Genomic DNA, 20,555 nt, shown 5'->3' on the forward strand with positions numbered 1-20,555 from the left:
AGCAATATGACCCTCTCTCTGTTATCACCCTCATAACGCGTCTTATCAACAGCTTTACGGTTATTAATTCTCAGTACCCTTCCTGTTATCTTCTCCATCCTCAACGGTATCTCAGGACAAAATTAACTTCATCTAAGCTATAATATATAAATTAGTAACGAAGATGGTGTTCAAATAAGACTTAAAACTCATTATAATTAAATATTTTTACTTTATCTCGTTGGTAGAAAAAATTAACTGAAGCCCCTTTCCAGAATCCAGATTTAGGGTAACAGATAAGCGTGAAGCCTACACCCAACACAGATAAGGTACAGGTGGGCGATAACACAGTGATTGCATGCTTACGTTAGGGACACTGATACCACATACTCCCCCCGAACACAACAAAGAATATTTTAGAACGCAGCATAATACGAACACAAACATACGAACACTTTTTATGGCTGATTTGTCATTAAAATTTATTATCTACATAAATGAGTTTTGTGAACTTTCCCTGATTTCTAGTGTTTCTAAGCATAGTGTGATACATTCTGAATACTACACTACGCTACACTATACCGGGGTTCCAATACACACCGCCTCCCGTAACACATTTAAATAATTCTCAACACCAAACTGATGACCTTACTTAATGACCTTTGTTTTACTTTTCATAACTAATTCTTTTTGTTCATCTTTTAATAAAATGTTCGTTCCTGCTTCAATCATCCAATATCTTTACTTTTATTTACTGCTTATGTTTGTGTACAGTATTTATCTATTTTATGTTCTTAATTCTTGCTGATTTATTATTAAGTTGTTTTCATCCCTTTTTATGCTTATTTTCTTAAGTTTATTATGCCTTTGTTGCTTCGTTTATATTTATCATTAATATTTTGTTGGCTCTATTCTTGTTTTCTTTAACAACTCTCAGACTTCAGGCACAGCAGGATTGTGCTTTTTAACCTAACGTGTTTTTATCTGCCTCAAATATCTTAATTATCAAAGAATTAACATTCTATATAACCTATAATTCTGATTCTTTTGTTCTTCAGTGTTAAATTTTCTAAAAGTCATATTTCTTTCTTTGGTTTGCTTTATTATCTTATTTTCGTTGTTTTTTCTTATCCATGAATTTATTTAAGTTTTTTATAATAATTTCCTCCCAAGATAATTTAAATTTCTATACAGAATAACATAGTCTTACAATGATAGTGTAGCCTGTCCGTCCTGGTGATAATATCCACACTCCGGCATGTTTATAAGTGAAATTAACGTAACTAGTAAGTAGGTAAGTCTCGTGTGTGCTGGAGGTCAACAACAACGCTCAAGTCTCTTTCTTTCCTTCACACTGGAGTTGAAAATGTGGCTTATTATTCTCTTTAATCTCATATAAATTCCCCAAACATATGCAGAACATTTGTCTTTATATTTCTGAAACTGGGAATTTCATTTACTTCTACTACCTCTACCTACACCGACCTATATTAAAGTTTGCGGACGCCACCACATCTATACACTGTAAGTATTTAGACGATACCTACAATACATACATCGTGTGAAGTTTGTGAACCATAGACTAATACAAACTGGAAATTCTACTCGTCTTTATTGATGGTAGACAGAATGTTCACCATCATTGTCGGTACATTTTTGCCATCTGGTTTTACACCCACAATGAACTTTAACGTATCTGAAGTGATGTGAGTTAAAACTTCATTAACTTAATGTTGTGAAGATGATGGAGATGACGAATTATACACAGAGTGCGCAGGACATTTCATATACCTGGTATATATAAAAGTCTAGTGGTGAAAGTGCACTGAACTTAATGAAGACTAAATTTGTTATTGGTCCTTGTGGTCTCACTTAAATAGCTCACCCTGTATAGTACGTAGGCACACGACGCACCACAGTATACCCACACATACTGTACTGTACACACAAAAATTCGGTAAATACGTCTTCCTGTCCACCATATCCGACTCATCCACACTCTGGCTGTAATGTAAAGTATTGTACCTTCTGTATTCCTTTCAACCGTCTGTAATCATGTTGTATATGTGTGTTGTATGGTAGATGTTGATGTTTTCTGATTAATCCACACATTTTATTTTGTACCCGACAGAGCTTTTCATTTGACACATCTAGGTTTGTTTACAATAACTTAAGAGCTTCCTGGCTATATATATATATTATATATATATATATATATATATATATATATATATATATATATATATATACTATTTATGACTTTTTAAAGCAGTAGAGGATAAATTTTTGCCTTGATTTCAATGTGTTTATTTTTCTCCTAGTTAAGGTCTGGTCCTGCTTCACTGGAGTTGAGACGAATAAGTGAATTTTCTTACTGATAATCCGTTTGTAACTTATATTGAATGCTAATCATATAAAATACAACTAAGTACAGTATGAATTTCATTAGAGATGTGTCAGCACTGTAGTAGTGAGGGGTAAGAAGGCCTCGGCCCCATGGTAGAGCATGAATCAGCTTGTCTCAAAATCCCAACTGGTTCATATATTTCCAAACATTTCGGGAAACGTACTGTACCTTATCTCTACCCCAAGTCTGGGCTTTGCCACGTGACAGACTCCGTAGTTTGACTTATAGATGTTCACTGTTGTACCCCGGGTTATAGGCCCCACCCCTTCCCCTTTAGTCCCTTATGGAAAAACAAAAGGAAGGTAAAAGGACCAGACCTGTGCACGGCTGCCTCGCTCGAGCCTCAATAGTTTTGGGTAGTGCCCGCGTGAATCATAGCTGCTGCAGCTAACCAACTAACACCCCCAGGCAGCAGCACCACCACCAGCAGCGGTACGTCCTGCGCCCGTGGGTGAAGGTGAGGACCGCAAGTCCCTGGTACCTGCGCGTGGGCGCCCAGCAGCCAGGTTGAGGCCACACCTGCAGTCACTTCCCCGGCAAGAGATGATGCCGGGGGAGACTGAGGTGAACGGCACCTGGCCCGCCTGGCACACCGCTACCCCAGCCTCTCTGAACCACAGATGCTCCAGGACCACGTCGACAAGATGCGCATCCGCCTTAAGTCTCTCGCTTACTCCCTCGACCCCTCCGGCCCCGTCCCTGAGATTGTCCTGCCTGACCGACCCAAGAAGTGAGTACCTCGCACGTCAAACCTGTGTATACACGTCCAACTCCTGCTCACAACACACGAAGACTGTTACCACCACATGATACCGTACATCTCCAACAACTACACTAAATACCTGCTTCCCACACCTGTACATACAGCTACAATACACTTCCTAACACCTGTTCACCATACCTGTACTTCATTACTCTAGCCACCACTGTAACGTCTCAAAACAAGCTGTCAATGCTCTACAACTGTGCACACTTTTGCAGCACACCTCACAACACCTGCACTCAACAATCTATATCTATAAACACCTGTAATTTCAGTTTTACGAGTAGACTCATAAATCAAATAATTCACCAAACGTCACATGAAGCCCAACACCATGACGGCCGTACAGAGAGGGAGAGACTGTTTCCTTACATCATGTATTTCCTCATGTTGATGAGGAGATTTTCCCAGTTAGAATATTGTATCGCAGTTAACCAGAAGTTCCATTTTCTCATACGTGTGACTCAAACGGTTGGCTAGATTTTATCACGCCATTGTTGTTGTCTCAGTATAAATCAGTCAATGGTTCTATCATAGGGTCACAATAGATAAACGCTTAGATTGTATCCCCTAACTGTTGTTCTTACTGTATATGGACATAAAGTCATATAGTAATTCACACCAAACATACTGTACAATCACTTAAAAACTATCTATACAAAATTGTGTTAAAAATATAACACAACGGATGAAGCATTATGGTATCCCTACCTAGACAACAGGAGTCACAGTGTTCATACTGAAATTCATCGATTCCTCCACCCCCACCCAAGTAGAGACAGTTTTTGAGACTGTACAAGAAAATATTGCAGCTTTTATAGATTTGCTTAAAGTATGTATGCATGTACAGTATGTATGTATGTATGTATGTATGTATGTATGTATGTATGTATGTATGTATGTATGTATGTAATCATTAAATAAAATTATAATGTGCGATAATCTCTGCCATGAATAAAACAAAAGAAAACACAAACCAGTAAGGGAGTTGGTGTGTCTAGTGAGAGAGAAGACTGAGGTAGAGGTGTTGTGGTCTGGGTGTGAGAGATGAGGTAGAGGTGTTAGGTCTGTGTGAGAGATGAGGTAGAGGTGTTGTGGTCTGGGTGGAGAGATGAGGTAGAGGTGTTGTGGTCTGGGTGTGAGAGATGAGGTAGAGGTGTTGTGGTCTGGGTGTGAGAGATGAGGTAGAGGTGTTGTGGTCTGGGTGTGAGAGAGATGAGGTAGAGGTGTTGTGGTCTGGGTGTGAGAGATGAGGAGAGGGTGTTGTAGTCTGGGTGGAGAATGAGGTAGGAGGTGTTGGTCTGGTGAGAGATGAGGTAGAGGTGTTGTGGTCTGGGTGTGAGAGATGGAGGGAGGTGTTGGGGGTTGGGTAGATGAGGTAGAGGTTGTGGTCTGGTGTGAGAGATGAGGTAGAGGTGTGTGGTCTGGTGTGAGAGATGAGGTAGGAGGTGTTGTGGTCTGGGTGTGAGAGATGAGGGGTAGAGGTGTTAGGTCTGGGTGTGAGAGATGAGGTAGAGGTGTTGTGGTCTGGGTGTGAGAGATGAGGTAGAGGGGTGTTGTAGTCTGGGTGTGAGAGATGAGGTAGAGGTGTTGTAGTCTGGGTGTGAGATGAGGTAGTGGTGTTGTAGTCTGGGTGAGATGAGGGAGGTGTTGTGGTCTGGGTGTGAGAGATGAGGTAGAGGTGTTGTGGTCTGGGTGTGAGAGATGAGGTAGAGGTGTTGTAGTCTGGGTGTGAGAGATGGTAGAGGTTGTGGTCTGGGTGTGAGAGATGAGGTAGAGGTGTTGTGGTCTGGGTGTGAGAGATGAGGTAGGAGGTGTTGTAGTCTGGGTGTGAGAGATGAGGTAGAGGTGTTGTCTGGGTGTGAGAGATGAGGTAGAGGTGTTGTAGTCTGGGTGTGAGAGATGAGGTGGAGGTGTTGTAGTCTGGGTGTGAGAGATGAGGAGGTGTTAGTCTGGGTGTGAGATGAGGGGTAGAGGTTTGTAGTCTGGGTGTGAGGGAGGAGAGGTTGTAGTCTGGGTGTGAGAGATGAGGTAGAGGTGTTGTAGTCTGGGTGTGAGAGATGAGGTAGAGGTGTTGTAGTCTGGGTGTGAGAGATGAGGTAGAGGTGTTGTAGTCTGGGTGAGAGAGAGAGTAGAGGTGTTGTAGTCTGGGTGTGAGAGATGAGGTAGGAGGTGTTGAAGTTGGGTGGAGAGATGAGGTAGAGGTGGTAGTCTGGGTGTGAGAGATGAGGTAGAGGTGTTGTAGTCTGGGTGTGAGATGAGGTAGAGGTGTTGTAGTCTGGGTGAGAGATGAGGTAGAAGTGTTAGTCTGGGTGTGAGAGAGATGAGGTAGAGGTGTTGTAGTCTGGGTGTGAGAGATGAGGTAGAGGTGTTGTAGTCTGGGTGTGAGAGATGAGGTAGAGGTGTTGTAGTCTGGGTGTGAGAGATGAGGTAGAGGTGTTGTAGTCTGGGTGTGAGAGATGAGGTAGAGGTGTTGTGGTCTGGGTGTGAGAGATGAGGTAGAGGTGTTGTGGTCTGGGTGTGAGAGATGAGGTAGAGGGTGTTGTGGTCTGGGTGTGAGAGATGAGGGGAGAGGTGTTGTAGTCTGGGTGTGAGAGATGAGGTGTTGTGAGTCTGGGTGAGAGATGAGGTGTTGTAGTCTGGGTGTGAGAGATGTTGTAGTCTGGGTGTGAGAGATGAGGTAGAGGTGTTGTAGTCTGGGTGTGAGAGATGAGGTAGAGGTGTTGTAGTCTGGGTGTGAGAGGATGGTGTTGTAGTCTGGGTGTGAGAGATGAGGTAGAGGTAGTCTGGGTGTGAGATGAGGTAGAGGTGTTGTAGTCTGGGTGAGAGATGAGGTAGAGGTGTTGTAGTCTGGGTGTGAGAGATGAGGTAGAGGTGTTGTAGTCTGGGTGTGAGAGATGAGGTAGAGGTGTTGTAGTCTGGGTGTGAGAGATGAGGTAGAGGTGTTGTAGTCTGGGTGTGAGAGAGAGGTAGAGGGTAGTCTGGGTGTGAGAGATGAGGTGTTGTAGTCTGGGTGAGAGATGAGGTGTTGTAGTCTGGGTGTGAGAGATGAGAGAGGTGTTGTAGTCTGGGTGTGAGAGATGAGGTAGAGGTGTTGTGTCTGGGTGTGAGAGATGAGGTAGAGGTGTTGTAGTCTGGGTGTGAGATGAGGTAGAGGTGTTGTGGTCTGGGTGTGAGATGAGGTAGGAGGTGTTGTAGTCTGGGTGTGAGAGATGAGGAGGTGTTGTAGTCTGGGTGTGAGATGAGGTAGAGGTTTTGTGGTCTGGGTGAGATGAGGTAGAGGTGTTGTAGTCTGGGTGTGAGAGATGAGGTAGAGGTGTTGTGGTCTGGGTGTGAGAGATGAGGTAGAGGTGTTGTAGTTGGTGTGAGAGATGAGGTAGAGGTGTTGTAGTCTGGGTGTGAGAGATGAGGTGTTGTAGTCTGGGTGTGAGAGATGAGGTAGAGGTGTTGTAGTCTGGGTGTGAGAGATGAGGTGTTGTAGTCTGGGTGTGAGGAGGATGGAGGTGTTGTAGTCTGGGTGTGAGAGATGAGGTAGAGGTGTTGTAGTCTGGGTGTGAGAGATGAGGTAGAGGTGTTGTAGTCTGGGTGTGAGAGATGAGGTAGAGGTGTTGTAGTCTGGGTGTGAGAGATGAGGTGTTGTAGTCTGGGTGTGAGAGATGAGGTAGAGGTGTTGTAGCCTGGGTGTGAGAGATGAGGTGTTGTAGTCTGGGTGTGAGAGATGAGGTAGAGGTGTTGTAGTCTGGGTGTGGCGGGTAGGGGTCAGAGGCTTTAGGGTGCACCATGGACGGGTGAATGAATATCCCATGATAGGGTTGTAGGGTGGTGAAGGTGACCTGTGAGAGTATGGGTGTACAGTACATGCACTAATAACTTACTCTCCCCAACAGATCGTCCGCCCTAGACGACAAGAAGTACTCCTCTGGTGAGATGCACAACAAACTATTCTCTTTTCTTATATTTGTCACGTTTTGTGTTCCATTAAAGTGACCCTCGCTTGTTTCCAATGAATATGTCATGATAACATAAGTACTGACTGCTGAATAATGAATAGCTGTTACGAGTATATAAGAATAATAACCTGTACTCTACACTCATCCTTGAGACTTTTTAAATATTTTTGATTTTATATGATATTTTTATATCTTTTGTATAACCTATTTTTCACAATTTCAGCATCTTAATTCCATATTCTCTTTATTAAATGCAATAATTCATTATGATAAACATGAGCATCTTTTTTAAGGCTTCAGTCCAACTTTGACCATTTAAAGAATATTTTAAATAAATTTTAATTTTAAACATCAACTATATTTATTTATGCATATATAGTGTAAATAATAATGTGTTAATGCCCTTCCCATGTATAATTTTTATGCCATTCCCCTAATATGTCTCCCCATGACCCTGTGACTGAGTGTGTGAGTGTGTGTGAGTGCCTCGCTGGGTGTGTTCTGGTATATTTAGTGTATAACGCCTGAGGCTGGGTATACAGGGCCCAAGCACCTGGCGTGTGTAGAGTTTGCCGGAGGGCAGCCACAGTGGAAGCGGAGGGCCCGGGCCCGCTATCCTGCCGAGGACCCCGACCATGTGGTCGAACTGTGCAAGGCCGAATACGTGGACCCTAAGGACCCCCCCGGTAGGTCCTACTTCTCTCTCTCTCACTCTCTACCACATCTACACCTACACAGTCCCCACCTGACCCAGAGGCACACGATCAACCCACTGGTATCCTACTGTTAACTTTAGGGAGCGACTTTCACAACAGAGAGTAATAAACCTTCAATCACTGTAGTCTATTTATGAGGTATTTTTAAGCTGATTAAACTTGCAATAACTGCATCATAAATAATGTCTTCTGGTGCAGATGGGTGACTAGTTTCACAACTATCGACAAAGTCCACACTCCTTGTACGTGACCAGGGAAGCTGGGCCTAGTTGAAGCTCACCAAACTGACACGACACAAAATATCTCTCCTGCTGATAATACTGTACTGCTTCCGCTGCCACTGAGTCTGCTGCTTCTGGCACTACCACTGATAACGACCCCAGAGGTGTTCTCTCCGATACAGAACCTGGGAGCAAATATAACCTGACATATTTTCCGTCGCACACTGACTACAGCCAATGACAAATGTATGTTACACCGTGTGAGAGAGAGTGTGTGTGTGTGTGTGTGTGTGTGTGTGTGTGTGTGTGTGTGTGTGTGTGTGTGTGTGTGTGAGGCTGTGTCCAGTCCGATCAAAATGTCTTGTGCTTTCAGCGTCTCTTTTGTTTATGAAACTATAAACAGATAACACGTACATAATGAACGCAAAGCGTGGCTATGCGTGCATATGTGCGAATAACTACGAAAACATTTATATTCAATGTATGCATGGTGTGTGTGTGTGTGTGTGTGTGTGTGTGTGTGTGTGTGTGTGTGACTAAACGAACAGACCTACGGATACGATACTAGGAACTTGTGCACGGATGTTACATTAATACTCTTGTTTCAGAAAATAAATGCATGCAAACACGTATACAAGCACATGGTGTTGATAAATAAATAGCTTCAACATCGAGTAACAATGTTGCAGGAACACACCTAACACTGTAACTCAGCTACTGTACTAAATACCGTCTCCAGCACCACGAGACGCAGCCATGATAATCAGGGTATTGTCGTGCACCTCACCACCAGTCTATCTCATATTTCATTCAATAATAAAATGTTGACTGTACTTAACATCTCAAGAGATTCTTTCACGAAGCATCAGGATAAACTGCACATAAATTATATAATGTTGACAACTTGGCGTCAGGTGTGCGCCGACATAAACCTTCAATAACCCTGATTATAATGCCTTTATAATGTTAGGCGAACATAAATAACAAGCTGCTCTCCATAACTCACTACTTCCTGGTACTGGTAACTCTTTACATACTTTTAACTGTTTTAATATTCCTTAAATAATATCAACTGTATCAATACTTCGGTATAATGAACAAACTGCGGGAACTTAATGAACTCCAAGTGACTCGATAAAGAAGTAAACTTGAAGACAATTATCCAAGACAGGATTCTCGGCGTCAGACCACAACACTAATAAACGATAACTCAACTGCCGTGCCAGACACAGTACTTTAATAATCGTTGTTATATTGTTCTAAAGAATAATTATACTGACTTCTACTATAAATATAATCAGCCTCCTTCCTGCAAGATAGCCCTTTTAAATCATCATAGACAATAAACTTGCCAGCGTGTGGTGATATGTAACGGCTATTTAAGTCCTTCCTCCCGGCCTGGCTGTCTCGGCCGGCACACTAGCTGTCATCTTTACAACATATCGCTGTAGAGTCGTCGTGTCTCGCACAACTTACCCTAGAAACACCGCCACACATCACACACACAGAGCGTACTAAAGACGAGGAGGAAGAGAGTTACTGTAGGGCGCTACAGGGTGCTGAGTCGTGGTGTGTTGGGTGACGGTGAACAGTCTTCCCCCTGACCCCCTTCAATACTCCTTTCCACTGTGTGCCCTCCCCCACCACACACTTGTGTTGTACACGTAACTTGTTCTGTCCTGGCTTGTCCTCGTGAGTGAATGTCTGCTCAATCTTGCTGCCTTGGACCCTCACACACTTATAACGTAGTACTATATGTGCAGCAGAGTAAACAGCGGGCGCGGCCACCACTGGGTAAGAGAGTGAGAGAAGAATAAGAGGACAAAACTAAACGTATGACTTGGGGTTTGACCGTCGACTTGGGGTCATGACTATTGAAGGAGACATATTAAGGATAAAACCTTAAGAAAAATTAAATGAAAATGGGGACCTTTGACAGGTCTGGAGTTCAACGAACTGCCCAAGTTGGCCTCCCGCAGGCAGCGCTACTACCCTGAGGATGATCACATGAAGGACAACCTGAGGATCAAGTGCCTCAGCCACTACAAGACCACGCGCACCGCCGCCGGTAAGTCTCCCTCAAGTACTACACAAAGCGGTATGCTGGGATGTGTATAACTTCAGTTACATTGATTCAAGTACACAATAGTTCTTTGTAACTGAGCGTTTTAGAGAAGCTCTCCGTAAGAAAAATAATGCATATATTTCTGAACCAAAAGATAACATGACGTAGTGATGCAGGTGTTACAGCCAACGAGCAGATACTTGACTTGCGGTCTTGGCAGCGTTACACTGACAACGTAACCCGTATTCCCGAAATCAAGAAAATCGTATATAAAACCGTTTTACATCACACTAGTTGATAACATACAAACGACGAGTAAATTTTCTGTTCTCGCTACAAGATTTTGAAAACAACCTGAAAACATGTTAAAAGGAAAATCAAGCAACCCTCCCGTGAGGCCGGACACTCCTTCTCGCAGCGATCGTCTCCATTATTTATCTTTGTTTTGTTCTTCATCCTCTCTACTAATGGACGCCGCAAAACTTACTGAAGGAGTGGCATGATCCGCTACTGAGCCTGATTTGCTGCAACTGAGGCGATGCTCACTAACCTACTGTCTGCCATTAACCGTTTCCACTGTATAATAACAAACAATAGACAAGTATATAATGACTAGATAACATACTGTATATTTCTGACTGAATATTATAGATGTACGTCAAAACCTGCATATAATCTTTGTTGCATTAAGTAAGAAACCTTGCAATGTGTATCAATTTTAAGTCAAACTGTTCAATTACTCATTTTGAAGAAAAAAGCACTTTTGGAATTGAAAATTTTCTGTCACTAAAGTTAGATACTTGGCTACAATCAGCGAGTGTATCACATGGCCAAGTGATCGTTCACCTGCATGTACAATCATCACCATCATCATTACCAATCACCAACATCATCACAAACAACATACCGGTCACTATTCAACATATTTTATCAACACTACCTCTCTCAGTATTTTGATTAATTTAATAAATGCTACTCGACATTCATACAACCTACAACAGTGGTCAGCACTCGGGAGCATCGAGGGTCTGAGCACTTTAAGTACAGTACTACACATCCTGTAATCAGCCTCTAAGTGGACTCGCGCCTCACAGATTATCCTCCACTACACCTGGTCCACATACGACACCAAAGCTCACTGATGTGTGTGGCAACAAGTATCCATATACAGTATCTCGTATCCTCACACATACACAGAATTTTATGTTGTCTGTTACCAAGCAGCATCACTGCTACCCCACCCATCAACCAGTCATTCCCTCGTTCAACACGCACCATCAGCCATGCGGAAGTTTCATCTCATCTTACACACAAACCAGAATGCTTACCCATTCCCGGGACCCTTAAACCATCAGAGAAAGAAAAGGAGAAACTGATTCTGAAGGATCGTCTCTCCAACCGGATCCACGAGTTTTTCAACAGTACCATGACCCCAGATCAGTTCGACAAATACCTCAAGACGTACCGTCAGCCGGGCCCGAAACTTCCGAGTAAGTACGGGCGTTTCTGGTTCCTGGCTCTGGCAGATGACACTGACGATAATATTGTAGTAGTAGTTTGTGTTTTGTAATTTTCAACCGCAGCCAATGTGAGAGGATGTGTTGGGTGAGTAAGTAGTTTTGGGTGGTCATTTATCACAGTCATAATATTAACTTACTTCCTCTGGTTAAATACTGCCTCAGATACCTCCCCATACATCACCTTAAGCGTGTAATGGAAATATGTGAAGACCCGACATACACTCACACAACTCTGAAAGTTGTTATTGTCTAGTCTTACAATATATATCGCATTACATTTGTTCTCGAATGTGATGGTTGGTATCAGGGGAAGTATGTGTGAGTGGTAATAATATGACTGTTAATAGCTGTGTGTCTAGCTTGACGTCTGCTCGCGCTACTGTATGTTATAGCATTAACCAATAGGCACTAATATAACCAACTGCACCTGCTCTACTTCAATGCTTCACTATTGGTTGTCGCTGTCTGCGAAAAAGTATGAGAGAGCTTCTTAAAACATTTACGCTGAGTAACAATAAGTCGCTGACATTAAGATTTTTAAATATAACTTTTCACAAGTGAAAGTAAACAAGTCAGCTTTTTCTTAACTGACGCTTGATGATAACAGAAAACATCCAAGAGGCGATGGGAATCAATGCTTCTCTTAAATTTATAAGTAACATATTAAAACCATATGTAAAATTGGTCACCAACTCAATGTCGACCTTTACTCATCGATACGGGGAATAAGTCTGAACATAATGGTAATCCTGTTAAGGGTAAAATTACAACAGGCACAACGTTCTCGGTCGTAATAATAACGACTCCAGGAAGTAAGTTGGGTAGTTAAGTGTGGTACAGTAGTTATTAGTTGATAGCCTTTTCCTTAATGACAATTTTTATTTCCATGCATCCCTTTAAAGGCTACAGTGCCATAAATATGATGTGAAAAATTATATATATTCCATCCACTAAATAAAGTCTTATAAAATATATATTTTTTCTATAGCTGTAGAGGAGTGCTGCTAGAGGCTGACCTTTTGCTGGTAATTAGTGGAGTGTCCCTGAGTTAGTGGTGTAGGTGTAGCAGCCCGTCAGTAACACGACGCTTGTATTGTTACCAGATCACAGCACTGTAGGCACCCTCCCTGATTGAACCTTTTTTCTGCTAAGACTCAGACTCTGGTAAACTTTTCTTACAGATGCGCAAGTGAGAGGAGGTAAGTATCAGAGTTGAGGGGTAAATGCATGCCTGCCTCTGGGGTCCTTGGGATAGTCCTAGGAAACCACGTGTGGGATGGTCAAGTCTCAACCAAGAGTCGAAGCCGCAAGTCTACTGTTAAAGCACCGTGTGTGTGTGTATCACTGGTAATAAGCTTATGTAAGCTTCCGCGGTTTCCTCCCGCGTATCCGTGAGTAGATGCATGTTGGCCTCCACAGCTACACGCTGTCTGGTTCACTTAATAACATGCGTGTATTAAAGTTGTCCCTGTCCCTATGGTCGCAATGTATATAAAACCCAACCAATTTCCGTTCGAATTGCCTTTATTTTGTTTTTAGTCCTTTCAGAAAATACAGAACATACAGAACAGAAAATTTTTGAGCTGATTTATTATCTAACAACAACTTGTGTAAAAACAGATCCACATTCCGTCCGAAATCTCACTATTATACAGGCACCCAAAAACTGAAATGTAGGATACAAAACAGACCATTTTTGTTGTCGTATAAAATGTATGTAAAATACCAACTTTTTACTTACTCGAGAATATTGAAATTAAAATAATTAAAGGCGTCCGGTGTATCAACAGTACACATGACAGAAAACAATGAAGAATACGATAACAAACACTTCTCCCCGACCCCGACTGCTTATATTGAATACGCTTTCTGCCAACACTCTCCCAAGTTGAGGTTGATTTAATCAAAAACTGACAATTTCCCCCTGTACTTTACTGACCTTTTAATCTACGCTACTGATTTTGTTTAAATGTTGTTTATATATATATGTGTGTGCTGCAGCTATTCTAAGTAGGTCTCTATATAAGACAACAACTATCAAAAGTTAAGAAAGGTGATTCTTCCTATTATAGCTGATGACGTCACATTGACTGTTAAGGTCAAATTCCTCACTACAATTATCAACCACCGTAGTGACAACAGGTCAGCAGTACGTCAGGGGGCGAATCAAATGATTGATTTTCCACACTAGTGCTAAAGTTTGGTAGAGTTTATTCAACCACGCTCCTGCCTTTCCTGACTTAAGTAATGCATGTTTGTTTGTTTGTTTTATCGAGCGATTTGTATATTTTTTTTAGAAGAGTAACGGCGTCAATGACCAATTCTTCCTTATCCCTGTTAGACACTGTTTTATAGGCTCCAGGAACTAAGACTTGATACTGGTGCATAATACTCTGAACAGCAGAAGCTCCTAAAATTAAAACATCGAATTATCTCGAGGTAAAATATCCCATCTTACTTAACAAGGTAGAATTGAATATGTTTAGCGATCGCTGCAACAGACAAAGTTTCAATCCTGAAGTTCGCACGTAACTATTTTCCCTAACTTGAGATGTGAGAACGCATCTAACTGGTTCTTCTAATGTACGTCTTGATACTGGTGGTACATAGACGCCTACCTAAATGGCTGCGATACCGTAATGGAACTGAAGCTAAACTAGAGTGGTAGTGTTATCACCAGTCAGGGGGAAACATTAACATAGGAATCTTGGAGGATGTTGGCCCAGAAGTTTCACCTCAACACTGCTAATGAACCTTGAGCTGGAGCACCACTCATTACTGAGTCTGTTTTGGAATGAGTTTCTTAATCGTTTATAAATTATATAGGAAAAAGCATACAAGACTTTACATAACAAATGTACAAGTTTCCGTTTATAATATGAACGATATACGAAAATTAGTATTTGAATTATTCATAAGGTTAAATTTACATGTAAATTTGCTAAAACAAAACTTAGGTAATTCCAAGTAAAATTAACAATCTTACGCCGTACGATAATTAATTTATTAAGTAAATTTATCTAAAGTTAATAATTTCGCAATAATGGTAATTGAATTCGCGTTGGTGTTCGCCCGCGACACTTAAGAGGATGTAAATACAGGCTAAAGGACCGTGACGGACACCAACAACTTAATCCCCTCACTTGGCTTGTAAATGTTCCACAGCCGCTGGTCATCAGTGTTGTGTGTTCTTGTGACTGTGTTGTGTGTGTGAAAACTATTCCTTGTATAAAATCGACATCTCTCAGAACAATGTTTACTGAGAACACCAGGTTAATTGATAGCTGCGTTCCAACAGCTAAATAAGGTCTTTGGGCATGTAACAAGGTTAGTAAATCACTAAACCACCAACAATAAAATATCACGAGACAATTGTTAATTAAGATTTGTGGTATCAAGCAGTAGTAATTGTTATATTAATTCCGTTCATGTTTTAACGATAATTTAAAGAAATTTATAATGTACATTAAATACAATTTTCATGACCGAATGTAAACTTATGAATACGTGTAAAATGTGTAAAAACATTAATTTTAAGGGTTTTACTTGACCCACAACTTGTCTTAATATTGTATGTAAACTGGTCATTCGTTATGTATTCATTATAATGTATTAAATATCGAGAGCCCCTTTTATATCTGATAACCAACTACAGCACCGGCGGGAAGCGGCACGAAACATACTGTACATAATCAAACGTGGTGGAGCGTTCCCGTAGGCTTTGAGGTCTCGCGGCTCAACCTGACAACAACTATTTCACTGTCTACTTTGTAATCTCAGGTTTTTTTTATCACAGTTAATCCTAAATAGCAAAAACTAATGCAGAAATACCTCCAGCGAAAGAAATAATAAGATATATGTAAACTAGATTCGGTTTTATCATTTGTAATAATTTATACAATAATCCGATAATATAACAATTGGTTCTACATTATTTTCTAAACAATGAGGAACAAGGGATCACAAAAAATAAAATACCCACAAGTCAACTGGATAGCTATCATGTATACTGAATCAAAATATAACGATAATTCACCGGATTCAAGTCATTGCAATTATTTGATCTCGCCACAGCTGGGGTGATAAACAAGGTATCGGATTCCATTTTAATGATTTCTAAAAGGCCATTTGTCAGAGACCATCATCCGAACTGGCCCTCTTCAAACACTACAGACAACCTTCCGATATCGTATCACCTGCCTTCGTTACAATATCTAATTGGCAGTGAAACGAGGAAATAGAATCAAAACAAAAAATATCCAACATCGGTACAGGATACAGCTGAATACAGAATGTCTATATTTCACGTTCAGTCACAGTATACTTCAGTGAAGCCTGTTGACATATGAGAACGAAGCCAGAGAAGAAGTGTGTGGACACAAGGTGGCGGGGTGCTAGGGATGGCGCGACGTGATGGTGACTCAGTGTTTGGTGGCGCCGGACAACGAACAGGACGCACCCGCCACCACCTCCTACACCCAGCTTGCTCCAGTCCTCCCTCTACGCCTTCCTCAGGCTTCCGCGCTCAAATTTACTGTGTCGCTTGCTATTGTGACACAAGTATTCCTCTGTGATTTTCCAAAAGTCATTACAAGCGAACTGACTCGGTCCCACTCGTGGGTTCATAACCTAACCCGTAATACATATTGCAAAAGCTAGAGGTGTACATCATACAAACTTGAAAAAGTTACAATAAGTTGCAGTGACTGTCAACAGGTGCTACTGGCTGGGCCGGAACGCGTCAACCTCAAATGCCAGTCTTGAAAATTTTAAGTGCTTACGTCATGAGCCTGAATGTTGCTTCTCCGTCATAGTCCAAGGTTAAGAATAAGAGTTATGCAGTAAGAAAAGCTCTCGAGAACGATATATTCTGTTGTACTTCGCTATAAATCCATAGAATTAAAACTTTTCTCTGTTCAGATATCAGATAGAGAAACAACATTTGACTTGATTGTGAACACTGATCATTATTTTATGAAAGGGACAGAAAATTGCGCTGAACATTCATAATAATAAATTGAACAAAAAGAAAAACAAGTTTCCCGCTTCCCTGCGACCGTCCACTGTAGCTGCTGAAGTGAAGCGAAAATTAAACTAAATCTTTAAAGAAAAGTAACTGCGGTGCGGTCACTCAACACACCTTCCTGGAACACAAATTACCTAAAAAGGATGGGAAATGTTATCGTGGACAACACAAACTTTGGATCTACTCGGGGAGCATAATTCAGTGAAGCTACGAGTAGATATAACACCGTTCAAAAATGTCTAAGAAAAGTAAGTATATTGAGGTGTATGGTTGTACACAATTTAAACTGCACTTCAAATTTCTTCTTTTGTTTTTGTCGCTGTACTGACGGATTTGCATTAGGTTTGTGCTCAAATCACACGCAAAGGAAAATACACACACAAAAACAATGTAAAGAAGAGTGCACGCCCGAGCACCTACGCCCACACATTCAAACAAGTACTGTACGTCAATCACATTACTCAAACACCACTCACTGTAATACTCAGAAACTGCACCTTCCTCAATAGACACCGGTATAAGAACAGAGAGAAGTTTGATAAATCATCGTCTGGAGTTGGTCTATTTGCCTCACGAAGGTGCATGTGACCTGCTGCCAGTTCCACGTATCTGCTCGTTGCTGTAGGAATTTGGTGATGTATATTATATATATATATATATATATATATATATATATATATATATATATATATATATATATATATATATATATATATATATATATATATATGTATGTATGTATATATATATATATATATATATATATATATATATATATATATATATATATATATATATATATATATATATATAATGTTTATATTTATCTGTCCTTAACGTTCTTGTGCATTTTAACAATATGTAAATTCCTTCCAAAAACTATCTGATTTCTCCCTTCACAATTGTCGTTTATTTTATGCTAATTTAAACTTATTTCTTTATTCAGTTTATTGTTTGATTTTCCCTCCAACTTTGTTATTTTATGCTTATCTAATTTACCTTTATTATTTTTTAATATTAAATACCCATACTTATGTTATTAAATGCTAAGGCTGCAATTACCACCATAAACAAACGCCACTTTACAATCCTGTTTATTTTATATTTTTGTTTTTATTATTTTCCAGGCTATGTTAAACCTCGCTTGTACGATTCGTCCGCTGAGGGTTAGTTAGAGACTATTACATGCCTGTGATTGATATCCCTTTATTATTTATGTAACTGATATCCCCGTTGTTGATTTTGTGACGTATCTTGCTTTATGTTTTGTCTTTACTGCATCTGCAGTTATCTGTATATTTCTTTATTACTCTTTGTTGCAGTGGTACTGAACCCTTCTACCATTCCCTTGTTCTAGTTTATTTTCTGTATTTTTCTCTTTTGGGTTGATAGCTGCAGGAGGCGCCACTAGAGGGGTTAGTCAGCCCCGCACACAATACAACCTGTCAGTTTTCACAAAATATCAGAACAATTTGAAAATAACACGAATAGTTTCTTAGACCGCAGACTATAAAAAGTTATGAATGATACATGTAACTATTTGTCATTAAACAAAACGACACCTCTAGTGGTGACCTATCTGCTATATTGCATTTTTTCGTGTACTTCAAGTATGACTTGGAGAAAATGTAGGTATTTTGGTGAAAATACAGTGGGGTTTTTTTTTAATAAGGAGTTATCAAAAATAAAATTTTCCCCATTACTAATTAATTCTTGTATTACCTTTCTCCATCTACTGCTCTTAATATTTATCTGATAGTAGGATCACACACCCACACATACATAGTTAAATCAACTTGTGTTACTTTTCAGAGAATCCAGGTTATCTATGGAACTTGTAATGTACAGAACCAACGAAACATTTAATTTAGCTGAAAACTAATTCTTCCACTGAGCAGTTGATTGCCCATCGCGTGCCTCTTCCTCTCCATCGTAAATGACGTTCATTACGGACTTGATGGCAAAAGTTAACGTGATGGAGGAGTTCCCTACAAGTTAACCGTTTTTCGTTTTTTTTATTATTATTATTATTTCTACTTTCAACATACAAAATGGTAAGAGGAAGTGAAGCAATGTTGAGAAACCTTATGAATCTAAAAACATTGAGATTTTCCTTCACTACAGTACTTCATATTCCCAAACCACAATAATGTCCAAGTTTGTTTGTTAATGAAAATTATCATTTGTCAGCATGCGAGGACCTCGAAATATTTCCTCTACAGTACTTGAGACACGTTATCACCCTCAAGCCAACGATGAAATATTGTCAGATACGAGAATAAGGCCGAGACACTTAAGTATTCCCAGTCTTATGTGATACCGTGATTTTAACTTTTAACGTGTTGCTTTTTAACACCCCGCAACCTTTAAGTGTGTTAGGAGGAAGTATGAGTCTCATTATCGTGGTTCATATTTACAACACGGTACCGACTCAGAAACGGCAACGTACAGCAAAGCCCACAGACGCCGGCCCAGGCGATGACTCATTGGTAAATACAAATGAAACCATATTGAGCCTGAACACGAAACATTGCCAGAATGATCAACGAAACTTCCTTCTTCCCCGACATTAGTAGGGGGGAGCACGAAACACCGGGAACAAAATCAATGAATCCCCGTCATTGCCTTCTGCTGTTAAAATTCCCAGAGTGTAGGTCATTAAACATCCTGGTAAGGGACATTACTTTTCATACATACAAATTTACGTTAATATTAAGTACACCTTATTTTTAATGGATATAAAATCAGGTTTTTTCTTGCCATTTACAAGACAAGAAAACTTATGAGTCGACTTAATGTGGAAAGTGGAAAGAAAACGAAATTGGAGGGAATCCTTGTGTGGCGAGGACAAACGAGCTCCCGTGTAACCTTCCCCACATAAACCACAACCCCTCAACCCTCAACATGACAACGAAAGACACACACTTATATAGAAACTATCAAAAATAATAAGAGTATCAAAGATTCTTGCTTATTTTTACTGCATTTTCAACAGCATACCTTATTTTCTGTTTTTGTTTTGTCTTGTAAATATGGTGTATAATTTTGTTTTGACTTTTGTTCATTTTTAATTCAATTTTAAGTCGCCATTCCTCCACAGTCACAGGCACCTGCTTGCTCTACTAAACTAGTCTTCTTAGAGGTTTAATTTCATAATTTTTCCTCTAATTTCTGTCTTTAAGCTTCCACCCCACCAGTGACAACCAACCAAAACTTTATTTACTTCTCTAATTTTTTCTTTTAATTTTTCCTTCAATCGTTAACCCAATATTGTGTTATAAGGCAGTCAGTCATCACCCTGTCACTGATTTCTCTATGCTTGGTGTTACAGATTACTGGAAGCCTAAACAGTACATTCCTACAGAGCCATTCAAGGGTCTGTTGACAAGTGTCGTCTAGAGAGAATGGCAATGTTTATATACCCACCGAGTCCTACCAGAGTTGACTAAGTGTTATCAAGGATTCACAACATTAATTATAGCTCACAAAACTCCCCTTCATTCATGTGTCCTACACCCAATGTGTCGTTCTATAATTGTTTGTTAATATCATTGATAGCATTATGTATCCCCTTGACTTTGGAACGATCCCCTGTGTTTGTGTTGAAGTAGTAGTTTGGATTATCTTATTGGATTATACACTGTACAGTAGCCTACTCACTTCTTAACTGCATGTTATATGTCGTATATTTTTTGTCGTTTAATTTAATATATTTCCTGTGGTTATTCATTTAATATACAAAACATGTAGGGCAGTAAGCATACCACCATTGTGTGTTGGACAATAAGTCGACTATATGTTTCATTTCATAATTTTTCCCTATAGTAACCAAAGTGATATGCCTCTCAGTTGGCCTCCCACCAGACAACGTTCCTTCATGTACTTCTATAGAGCGAAATCATTCGTTA

The 20,555-nt window shown here is 40.3% G+C and overlaps 1 protein-coding gene across 29 annotated transcripts in view; it reads left to right on the top strand.

The window, feature by feature from the left end:
• LOC121863410 overlaps positions 1–20,555 on the top strand; it is a 94,559-nt gene that overhangs the window by 53,609 nt on the left and 20,395 nt on the right. For 16 of the 29 annotated variants that reach the window (XM_042362050.1, XM_042362039.1, XM_042362048.1 and 13 more), the window contains 6 exons: positions 3,007–3,116; positions 7,037–7,071; positions 7,642–7,785; positions 11,457–11,591; positions 12,803–12,820; positions 17,775–17,813. In XM_042362050.1, coding sequence (XP_042217984.1) covers positions 3,007–3,116; positions 7,037–7,071; positions 7,642–7,785; positions 11,457–11,591; positions 12,803–12,820; positions 17,775–17,813 — 481 coding nt within the window. Of the gene's footprint in view, positions 1–3,006; positions 3,117–7,036; positions 7,072–7,641; positions 7,786–9,975; positions 10,105–11,456; positions 11,592–12,802; positions 12,821–17,774; positions 17,814–19,978; positions 20,024–20,555 lie in introns of all 29 variants that reach the window. The other 13 variants (XM_042362055.1, XM_042362063.1, XM_042362062.1 and 10 more) reach the window with 8 other exon arrangements.

The sequence above is a fragment of the Homarus americanus genome, unplaced genomic scaffold (genome assembly GCF_018991925.1).
Source record: "Homarus americanus isolate GMGI-L3 unplaced genomic scaffold, GMGI_Hamer_2.0 scaffold19518, whole genome shotgun sequence".
Classification (NCBI taxonomy): domain Eukaryota; kingdom Metazoa; phylum Arthropoda; class Malacostraca; order Decapoda; family Nephropidae; genus Homarus; species Homarus americanus.